The 10,693-nt window shown below is 48.2% G+C and overlaps 3 protein-coding genes across 3 annotated transcripts; all 3 read right to left on the reverse strand.

Annotated features, from left to right (window-relative positions):
• Positions 1-25: 25 nt before the first annotated feature.
• On the reverse strand, positions 26-2,536 carry LOC108160025 (solute carrier organic anion transporter family member 74D). The gene is made up of 6 exons (XM_017293763.2): positions 2,311-2,536; positions 2,013-2,242; positions 1,623-1,943; positions 707-1,548; positions 336-646; positions 26-282 (listed from the first exon to the last, which is right to left on the reverse strand). Exons 1-6 carry the CDS (start codon positions 2,484-2,486, stop codon positions 93-95), a joined length of 2,070 nt encoding a protein of 689 aa, XP_017149252.1. The 5' UTR covers positions 2,487-2,536; the 3' UTR covers positions 26-92.
• A 363-nt stretch (positions 2,537-2,899) lies between these two features.
• On the reverse strand, positions 2,900-5,294 carry LOC108160933 (solute carrier organic anion transporter family member 74D). The gene is made up of 6 exons (XM_017295220.2): positions 5,143-5,294; positions 4,844-5,073; positions 4,456-4,776; positions 3,560-4,401; positions 3,193-3,503; positions 2,900-3,127 (listed from the first exon to the last, which is right to left on the reverse strand). The coding sequence occupies exons 1-6, from the start codon at positions 5,262-5,264 to the stop codon at positions 2,950-2,952; spliced, it is 2,004 nt and encodes a 667-aa protein (XP_017150709.1). The 5' UTR covers positions 5,265-5,294; the 3' UTR covers positions 2,900-2,949.
• A 977-nt stretch (positions 5,295-6,271) lies between these two features.
• LOC108160575 (solute carrier organic anion transporter family member 74D) lies at positions 6,272-10,013 on the reverse strand. Its single transcript, XM_017294662.2, has 7 exons — positions 9,154-10,013; positions 8,865-9,094; positions 8,469-8,801; positions 7,208-8,079; positions 7,019-7,150; positions 6,639-6,958; positions 6,272-6,568 (listed from the first exon to the last, which is right to left on the reverse strand). Exons 1-7 carry the CDS (start codon positions 9,492-9,494, stop codon positions 6,394-6,396), a joined length of 2,403 nt encoding a protein of 800 aa, XP_017150151.1. The 5' UTR covers positions 9,495-10,013; the 3' UTR covers positions 6,272-6,393.
• Between the last annotated feature and the right edge of the window lie 680 nt (positions 10,014-10,693).

Below are 10,693 nucleotides of genomic sequence, written 5' to 3' on the forward strand. Positions count from 1 at the left end.
TAGAACTGCTTTCCAGGTGCCAGGAGAAGCAAAGCGTCTACATTTTTGATTTCAATATACACGTACTATTCTTATTTGATTGTACTAAAAATTTATTCGCTATCTTGGGACTTTATTTTGGTTAGTGTGTACTCCTCTAGCTCCAAATCTTTATCCGCTGATTTCTTCTCAGTCCTTTCGTTCTCGTCGAATATCTTGAGATTCTTGGCATGATACCAAACTGAGATGTTGAGAAAGCCCGCCACAAATATGAACGAAGCGGCCGTGAGATTGAGAGCATAACTAAGGGGGAACACACATGAGACACAATTCTAATAGGCTGTTTGTATATCTACCGCAAGGACTTTGTATCGTAGAGCCAACAGTTTCCCTTATTGGAGCAAGCCTTGCCCCACACCAGGCAATAATTGTCGATGAGCCAGCCAAAGAAAATGGGGCTTGGAATGAATCCCAGCAAGGAAGCCGCCATGGAGCCCAGTCCCAAGGCGAACGTCTTGTCCTCCGGCGGAATGCAGCGTAGGGCAATTAGCAGATTTGTTGACTTACTGGAAGCCCCCACAAGTTTAAGGAAGCACATCACGGATAGGAAGATGAGGAACTGATTGAAGCAGTCCACCGGACAGACCCCGTCCAGGGCGAATTGTGTCTGCAATTAACCGAAAAACTCGCATACATTCAGCCATTATTCCAAAAAAATATTGAATACCTCAGGATCAGAAATCAGGTTCAAAGATGTCATGCACTTGCAGCCCGTATAAACGGTCCGTCCTAGGTCATCCTTGGCCTTCTCCGAGCATCCTGCGTGGCAGGCAGATATGTAGGTGACGTTCTGCGGTGTGCAGACGGGAGCGTAGTGCACGTAGTCGCAGTGGCAGGAGGCAATGCAGCTGTTGCCGGCGGAGAGAGTGGCCAGGGAGTTCAGACTGTCGCTGCCCTCACAGCCGATGGCCACGTAGCAAAGGATACCAGCCACAGTCATGAAGTCCACAATGGCATTCCAGGAGGCCATGGCCCGAGCGCTCGGCTTGTACTTGGAGATCACATAGCCTGAGAGAAGGACTCCAACCGCGGAGAACCCGAGGGCAACGGTTCCCGTGGCCATTGTGGCCATTGCCGCCGACTGTCTGTACTGGGTCTCGATGTACTTGGGAGTAAATATCCAGTAGGCCATGTACCCGAAGAAGTACAGGATTGAGGCAAGGGTGTTGTTCACATATACCTTGTTGGCTCCAAGTCTCTTAATCGACTTTAGCATGTCGCCAAAGGAAAGTTCTTTGATATCCGTTTCAGCTTTGCTGTCGGGCTGTCTGTTATCCATCCGACGCTTTCTGGCGCTGGGCAGCTCCTTGGGGAACATGAACAAGACCAAGGCAGCAATCAAGGACATCACAGAGAGGACGATCCATCCCAGCCACCAGGCTCCCAGCCAGCGGGGATCCTCCTTAGCAATCAGCGGCTCCATTGTCGGTTCTATGTACATCCTCAAGCAGATGGCAGCCAGGGAGTAGCCGATGGCGGGACCCAGCATGCGCAAGAAGGTTGACAGACCTGGCGGCGAGATTAGCCAAAGTCTCATAAGTGTACCTCACCTCAAATCTTGAAAATCACTATAGGAAACTCACTCAGCATGGCTGGAGTCTTCGACTTGGTGCCGTTATCATCCAAGTAGGCTATGCCCAGCGTGTAGAAGAGGCCCTGGCCCACTCCCGATATGAGCTGTGCCCCAAACAGAAAGACCTGCGGCACCCACAGGCCCACATCCTGAATACAGCCTGACGCACTTGTCTGGCAAAGTTTTTTGTTCTCTTGCGGGTCAGACACACTTTCGTTCGCCTGACTCTGACCGCCGTACTCCCGAGTTAGCTTTAGGGCCTCCTCTCCGGCTCCATAAATGAAGTGCAGCGAACCCGTTAGCAGGCAGAAGGCCACAATTGTTAGCAACCCTATACGGAAGATATTCAGAGATAACCGAGAGAAGGAGGTACGTAAAGGTGCCCAAAGTTACGGCTTACCTATTCCCATCCAGCGGGGTCGATGGCCATTGCCGGCATAGTAGCCCAAGACGGCGGCGGTTAGCATGGTGCTGATATCGTTGCCCACTGAGATTATACCGGAGATCTTTGTGGGTATTTTATAGCGCTTCTCCAAGGTCGTTATGGTTCCATTGAAATAGGCAAAGGTCATTGTCATCACACAGCCGGCCAAGCCGTACAGAATCACATACATTTTCTCCGTGGCAAATCTGAGTTACGTTACGCCAAAAAATCCTTTAAAATATGTAAAGAGATGCTCGTATATTCGTGGGATTACCTCTGCATAAAGCGGCCTTTGAAGAGCCAGAAACCACAGGCGGTATCTTGAACGACGTCTTCTATTTTATCCGCATCCCCAGGTAGGTTCCTCCGTTTCTCTGAAGAGGTTTCCGTTTCCCCCGTCGATAGAAAGGGTAAGCTCTCAGGGGTTTCCTCTTTATGATCATCTCCCATGCTCTAAACTGGACTCTTCTAGCTGCTCGGAAGAACTGACTCTGCTTCGAAGAGTTTAGATGTCTACAACTTATCTGATCTGCCAGCCATATAATTCGCTGCATCTCGTTTTGCTTAGAGATCTTATCTTTCAGCAAGATTAGTACAGCAGGTGAAATTAGAGGAGGTAGCACTTTTGTAGTAACTGTCAAAGTGACTGTATCTGGCGAGGATGATAAATCATACGAAGATCTAATTGATGGAGGAGCTTTCTTATCGCAGACGCCAAGGCTGATTTCGGAATTGTGTGAAATGCTGGCGAGATCGTGTTGGTTACAATCATAAACATTTGGTGTGATAAACAGAAGACGATAAACGAGTAGCTTTACCCCCCGTAAAAAAAAACTCTTGACGAAAGCTTTTGTTTTCTTCACATAGATGTTTTTTTGTTTTAAATGTTTAAATTTTTGTATAATGTATTTATTTAATTTGTATCACTTTTAATAGGTTTTTCGCTTAGCTCAGTTAGTTCTTCCTTTCGTGGATTATCTTTTACCTCCTCTTCATCGAAAATTTTGATATCCTTGGCGTAATACCAAACGGCAATGTGCCAGAAGCTACCCATCAAAATGAGCACGGCGGACACGAGATTCATTGTGTACCTGGAGCAAAAATGAAATCAATGCAATGTCTCAACCAATGCCTTCTCAAAACAGCATCAACCCACCTCAAAGAACTGGTATCGTACAGCCAGCAGTTTCCCTTTGTGCTGCAGGTCTTACCCCACACCAGGCAGTAGCTGTCCAAGAGCCAGCCAAACACTATGGGACTTGGAATGAAGCTCATCACGGAGAAGAGCATGCTGCCAATGCCCAGAGCAATGGTCTTGTCCTCTGCTGGAACACAGCGCAGGACCAGCAGTAGATCAGTTGATCGCCCAGTGGCTCCCACGAACTTTAAAATACACATGACGGCCAGGTAGATAAGGAACTGGTCGTAGCAGTCAACGGGACAGACTCCATCAGAAGCGAATTGGTTCTGGAATATAGAGAAATATATCCCATATATCGAGAAGATGAGACAGAAACACTCACCTCATCAGGGAAGGTCTGGTTAGGGGCTAAGGAGGAGGGAATGCACTTGCAGCCAGAGTACGAGGCTCGTCCTAGGTCATCCGTCAACTTCTCCGAGCATCCTGCGTGGCAGGGGGATATATATGTTTCGTTTGCTGGACTGCAGACGGGAGCGAAGTGCACGTAGTCGCAGTGACAGGAGGCACTGCAGCTGTCGCCTGCGGACAATGTCGCCATGGAGTTCATCCTGTCGCTGGGCTCACAGCCAATAACTATGTAGCAGATGATACCGGCCACCGTCAGGTAGTCAACGACACAGTTCCAGGCGGCCATGGCCCGGGCACTGGGCTTAAACTTTGACACCACATAGCCCGAGAGGAGGATTCCTGCAGCAGAGAAGCCTAATGCAACGGTTCCGGTGGCCATGTTGGCCATGGCAGCGCTCTGTCTGAACTGGATCTCGATGTACTTGGGGGTGAATATCCAGTAGGGCATGTACCCGAAAAAGTACAGGTTTGAGCCGATTGTTTTGTAGATGTACACCTTGTTGACCGCCAGTCGTTTTAACGTTTGGACCATGTCTTTAAAAGATCGCTCTCCCAGTTGAGATTCCACCCCGGTGCCGGCCTTTATACGCCTGGCTCTGGCACTGGGCATCTCCTTGGGAAACATGCCGACAAAGAACGCTGAGATCAAGAGGATTACGGTCAGTACAATCCATCCCAACCACCATGCCCCTAGCCAGCGAGGATCCTTATTGGTAATCAGCGGCTCCTTGAAAGGATCAATGTATAGGCGAAGACACACCGAGGCTAAAGAGTATCCGATGGCCGGTCCTAGCATTCGCAGGAAAGCCGACCAACCTGTCAAGGGCAGCAGATTTATAATTGCGTATTGGTTTCCATTGGTTCACTTACTTATCATGGCTGGGGTCTTCGACTTCTTAGAGTTGTCATCCATGTAGGACAGGCCCAAAGTATAGAACAAGGTGCATCCAATGCCACAGACAAACTGCGCCAAAAAGAACAGCATAATAGGCATGAAGTCGCTGGGTTCCTGGTCCTCCTTACAACTGGGCTTCTCCTTCTGGCAAAGGGCTTCATCTCGCTTAGTGCCATTAAGAGTATGATCGATGGATTCACCATATTCTCGTGTCAGCTTCAGGGCATCCTCGCCTGGTCCATAGATAAGCTGCGGGCAGAGCATGAGAAGGCAGAAAATCGCCAAAATAATGAGACCTGCATCCCATATCCGAAATTTTTGGTTAATAAAACTCTTTCCATCAAAGGATAAGGAATCATTTACCAAAACCAATCCAACGCGGTCGATGTCCTCGGCCGGCGTAGTAGGCCAGGAAGGCCGAGCAAAAAACTGTGCTTATATCATTTCCCACCGAAATGATTCCGGTTATCTTAGTGGGTATTTTGTAACGCTTTTCCAGAGTGGTGAGTGTTCCGTTAAAGTACGAGAAGGCTATTGCTAGAAAGCAGCCAGCAATCCCATAGATAACCATGTATAGATTCTCACTAGCAAATCTGGTTCAGAGAATTAGTCGTAAGTGGGCCAAAATATTAGACATTTTAAGAGTGGAGGAGCACGAGTACCTTTGCAGGGTGGGACCTTTGAACCTCCAGAAACCACACGTAGTATCCGAGTTTTCTTCCTGCTTCTCAGGCCCCCTTCTGTCTTTTAGGAACTCTGAGGTTTCGGTCTCCTCGCTGGCCATTTCGATCGCTCCCGTCGAACTAATCTTTTATACTGAACCACAATTCAGACGCAGAGTGCCTGTGCGATTAAAAAGCTTCCAGATAGCAAAATTATAGTAGACAGCTTAAGTGGTAATATCATTTTTGTTGGTCAGAATTTTACAATATACAATACGCTTGTCAACAACAAGTTTTTCCTCTCCTCAAACAGACTATAACAGAGTATCAGTTGGCAGCTCTCATTCTAGCTAAAGACTGTAAAATTACTTAGATGTAACAAGGCGCAGACAAAAACGGTTCTGTGGTGGCAACATAGAACGCCAAGATTGATATTGTTTGACCTCTGTCATACTCTTTTCAATTTTCACCGTATCATGACAAGAGTTTATATTCTTTGTTCTAGCCCGGTCGCGCTCTCTTTATTTTTGTTGTTGCCTTAGCCAATACTTACGGCGCTAACCTTATCGTACGGCTTATCGTACACCTGTTTGGATTCGAAAGCATCGGACCTTCCTCAAGTTAACATAGCTCCTCTTGCTTGAACAGTCGCTGCTGCAAATATTGAGGCTACTCCAAGTGTTGATAATTTTATCATTTATACAATAGCGGGGCATCCGACAATAAGTAGTAAATGGAATTCGTGAATGTTCCACTGGGATGTTACATCCGACAATAACTAGTAAACGGAAACTTTGCGTTTAATTGGAGCTGAAGAAGATTGTTCTTTCGCTTGCATATCTAAATACATGTACATATGTGGGATTCTTATGGGAATTCTTTGACTTCGTGTATAACCGTCTCACCATGTAAACCATTTGATTATAATTTTAAAATAGGGACATTTGGGGAAATTGCAACATTTGGAAACCAACTTTATTTCGTATATCACATGATATCACAGGACTCCTATAGTCTTTGAGTACCGGGTGTAATAAATAAACGTTAGAGGATATTAATTCCTACTTACATAGTTTTAGTTATTCTCATACTCACCATTAATTAAGTTGAATTGTAAAGAAATCATGGATCACCAGTTAAAATACGCTTTATTAATATTATACAGGGCTCTTTGGAGAAATCACACATTGATATAGACACCAAAAATATTCACTCATACAGCTTTTTCTTAAGAGTAATGTAAACTTAAACCTAGATCTCTGTATTCTTCTCGTTGTTGGCCTCCTCCTCGTGCTGGACAATCTGCATTTCGACCTCCTTGACCTCCTCGTCAAAGATTTTCAGGTCCTTGGCATAATACCAGACTCCCAGATCAAAGACAGAACCGATGCCAATGAACACAGCAGCGGTAAAGTTCAGTGTGTACCTGTAAAGACCATAGAATATTAGCCAGTTCAAGGCATTCTATTGCTTGAATGGAGGCTGAGTATCCTCACCTCATGGACAGCGGATCGTAAAGCCAGCAGTTGCCTTTGTTTGTGCAGGTCTTGCCCCAAACCAAGCACACGCGATCGAAGACCCAGCCAAAAAAGATGGGGCTGGGAATGAAGGCCAGCATGGAGCACATGGTCATACCGAAGCCCATGGCAGCCGTCTTATCCTTCTCGGGCACACAGCGCACGGATACCAGGAAATTGGATGCTCTGCCACTGGCTCCAATGAATTTTAGGCAACACATCACCGCCAGGAACGTCACGAATTGCGTCCAGCAGTTGACGGGACAGGATCCGGGCATAGCTTGTCCGCTTGCCAGACTCTGAATGGGAGAGAACATTATTTAAACGCGCTTTTGAGACATCCATAAAAAGGTAGCTACCTCCAAATGGGAGAGACTCGAGGTGTCCAGTGTGGCATTCTCAAGGCTGAGGTCGAGGCTTGTAATCCGTTTGAACTGAGCGGTGGAGTTGCCCCATTCATCACCAGGAATGCAGGAGCAATCGTAAAATATCTGTAAGGGTTGAACAGGTTTAATTAAGCCCTGTGCAAGAGTGCATCCTCCACTTACCTTTCTGCCATCAGAGTTGATGTGTTGACCCTTGCAGCCCGCGTGACAGGCGGAGATGTAGGTCATGTTATTCTCCCCGCAAACGGGCGAGTACCGAACGTAGTCGCAGGAACAGGCCGAGTTGCAGGTGGATGCGTTGCCGCTAAGCGCACTGTCGTGGATGTTGACAATCACTGAGCTCTCATTGCCGGGACATCCAATGAAGGCGTAGGTCAGGATGCCTGCCATCGTGAGAAAGCCACATATCACGTTCCAGGCAGCCATATAGCGGGCCCTGGGCTTATAGCGGGAGATGATAAAGCCAGAGAGCAGAACCCCAACGGCTGAGAATGCCAGGGCCACGGTGCCAGTAACCATTGAGGATGTGGCCGCCGACTGCCTGTACTGAACCTCGATGTACTTCGGGGTGAAAATCCAGTACGGGGTGTAACCGACCAAGTAGAAGATGGTCGACAGTGTGTTGCACATGTACGTCTTGTTGGTGGTCAGGCGCCTGAAGGTCTTCAGCATGTCCTTGAACGAGGCTTTCGGCTCGACGGCGGACATCTGGTCTAATTCGGCGGTCAGTCTCTCCTTCTCCGAGGAATCCTTATTCTTTAGCGACAGTCTCTCCTTCTCGCGCCTCCGATTCTCCTCAACCTTGCGACGGGCCAACGCTCGCGGCAGCTCCTTGGGAAACATCGACAGAAAAACTCCAGAGAAGGCAAGCAAGCCGCCCATGACCAGCCAGCCCAGCCACCAGGCTCCCAGCCAGCGAGGATCCTTGTTGTTGATCACCGGATGCAACTGGGGGGCGATGTAAAGCCGCAGACAGAAGGAGGCCAGGGCATAGCCAATGGCGGGACCCAGCATGCGCAGGAAATACGAGAGACCTTGGGAGGAATTGAAAAATATTAATGATAGCCGAGAATTCATAAATGGAAAGGAGAAATATCCACAAATCAACATATTTTTTATAAAAAATCTGATCGATCTACTTAGGATTGAGATTCTCTAGTTGATTATACAGACAGAAAGTCTTCCCAGTTGATCCCGAAAATTTAAGAAACAGATTTTTAATCAGCAGTCTAACGGTCATCCAGAACTACCAAGTAATTCTCACCACACCCCCGCGAAGTATTTTCCCCACTTATCTGAGAGCACACAATATATTATGGCAGGTGAGATACTGAGATACTGAGCTGATTAACCACTTGGCCTGCCTGAGGGTTTTTATGGACTGGTGTCGACTCGGTTTAAACCGGTTTTTTGCTGTACTTACTCAGCAGCGCCGGAGTTTTGGACTTCTTCGTGTTGTCGTCCATGTAGGAGACACCGAGGGTATAGTAGAGGGAACCGCCGATACCGGATATGAACTGGGCCACAAAGAGCAGCAGTTGGGGGGCAAAGTTTCCCTCGCCACCCTCGCACTCGGGGCCGCCGCCATTCAGGCGACAGAGCGTCTTCGAGCGCTGCTCCTCGATGGCCTCCATAGTTGCGTTCTCATCGGGCATGCCTCCGAACTCCGATGTAAGGGCCAGGGCGTCCTCGCCGGGGCCGTACAGGAAGTGTGGTGTGGTGGTCAGCACGCAGAACAGGACAATGGTGAGAAGACCTGGAGGAGTAGCCGATTAGCTGTAATGGAATCGATAGAAATCCATCGGAATCATCCTCTTACCGAATCCTATCCAGCGAGGCCGATGTCCCTTGCCCGCATAGTATGCTAGGACGGCGGATACCAGGGTCTGGCTGATGTCATTGCCTACCGAAATGATGCCGGTGTTCTTCGAGGGGATCTTGAAGCGCTTTTCGATGGTGGTGATCGTGCCATTGAAGTAGGCGTACGTCATTGAGAAGACGCACCCTACGATGCCGTAGAGGAGCACATACGCTGTCTGATTGGCAAATCTGATAGAAAAACAGTATGAGCAGGGAATACTCCAAGGAGTGTACATAGATCCACCCACCGCTGATAGAACTGTCCCTTGAATATCCAGAAACCGCAGGTCACACTCTTCTCCAGCGGCGTCTCGTTCAGCAGTCGGTTGATCTCCTCGGTCATGAGGCGGTCCTGTTCCGATTTCTGTTTCTTCTTCTTGGTTTTCGACGGTTTTGGAGTCGTCCTGGCCTCTTCGTCCTCGCCAACAGGCACTTTGGCCTTGCTGTGATTCGTGCCGTTGTCCAGGAGCCTGGCCTCTACATCAGCCTCATCGTTCGCCCGGTCGCGTGGTGAATCTGTCGAGTTGCTCTCCAGCTCGTGCTCCTCCTCCTCCGGCTCGGCACTGTGGGGATTCTCGCCCTGCACCATCGTAATTAATTGGCTTTCGCTCGGCTGAGTCTTCACTGAGTCTCGATCTCGATTCCGATCTTGCTTGGCACATGGGCCGCTTCCGGTACTGCTTCTGAATACTGACACTCACACACTCATGCACACGTGCCGGCGCTGTATTTCAGTAATTGACCACAGTTTTTCTTAATTTTCGCCAGATCTTTCACTGGCAATTACATACGTAGTGGGTATGAGAACCGGGCGAGAGCAACCTAATGCTTGGAGGTCCGCGAACGAAGTGACATGATCTGCTGGGACAGCGCTGATCTTAACTGGATCTTCAGGCGGCTGGATCCGTGCGAATCCCACTCTCTGCTCAAAAAGCTGACGTCGTTTATCTCTTCTCCCGTAACTGTCTATCACCAGATCTCGGAAGATGCCGCCGCTATGCCGCGTACAATATTGTCGAATAAAATATTATCTCAAACCGAGCTATCACTGCTCCATGGCTCTAATCTTGGATAATTTTCGAGACATGAGCGCATCCACCGTCCTCCCCTTTCATTGCTGCTGCTCTGCTGGTGCTGGTGCTGCGGCTGCTGCGGCTGCTGCGCCTGCTTCTGTTGATGCCTGAAAAATTTACAATTTGTTTGCGAGTTTCGTATTAAAAGTATAAAATAGATTGCCAAAGTCTGCGATAAGATCCGGATGAGACGGCGGGATTTTCAGTCACAGCGGGCGGGCGGCTGTGTACCCACTCCGTAGGAGAGCGCATTGATGAACACGTCAATCCTCTCCGCCACGCCTCTGGGGGAAAAGCCCAACCCCTGGAAGAGAGCTGGACAAACATTTGAGGTCGGAGATACTATTTTCGTATAATCATTGTTTTAGTTTCGGCTTAAAACTGGCTATGCTATCAATGGTAATGGCTTGTTATCACTCTGGCAATGACAAAATAGTTAGTTTATATATGTACATATATACGAGTTGTTCATCCAGTTCGCAGAAGTAAATCCCGCCTTATTTTGTTCATTATTTTCGTTCTATTCTCGTCTTGGGTTTTTCTTTATGCCATTCGGTGGAATGAGAATGCGTAGCGGAGACTTAGAGAGAATGGGTCGCAGCCCCCGACTCAATCTCAACATGAGTTCTATTATTTAATATGTGGCGACTCTGAGCGATAGTGTGTGTGTGTGTGTGTGTGTGTGGTGTGTGTGGCTTATGTGCCGCCACAATTC

Source organism: Drosophila miranda, chromosome 3 (genome assembly GCF_003369915.1).
Source record: "Drosophila miranda strain MSH22 chromosome 3, D.miranda_PacBio2.1, whole genome shotgun sequence".
Taxonomy (NCBI): domain Eukaryota; kingdom Metazoa; phylum Arthropoda; class Insecta; order Diptera; family Drosophilidae; genus Drosophila; species Drosophila miranda.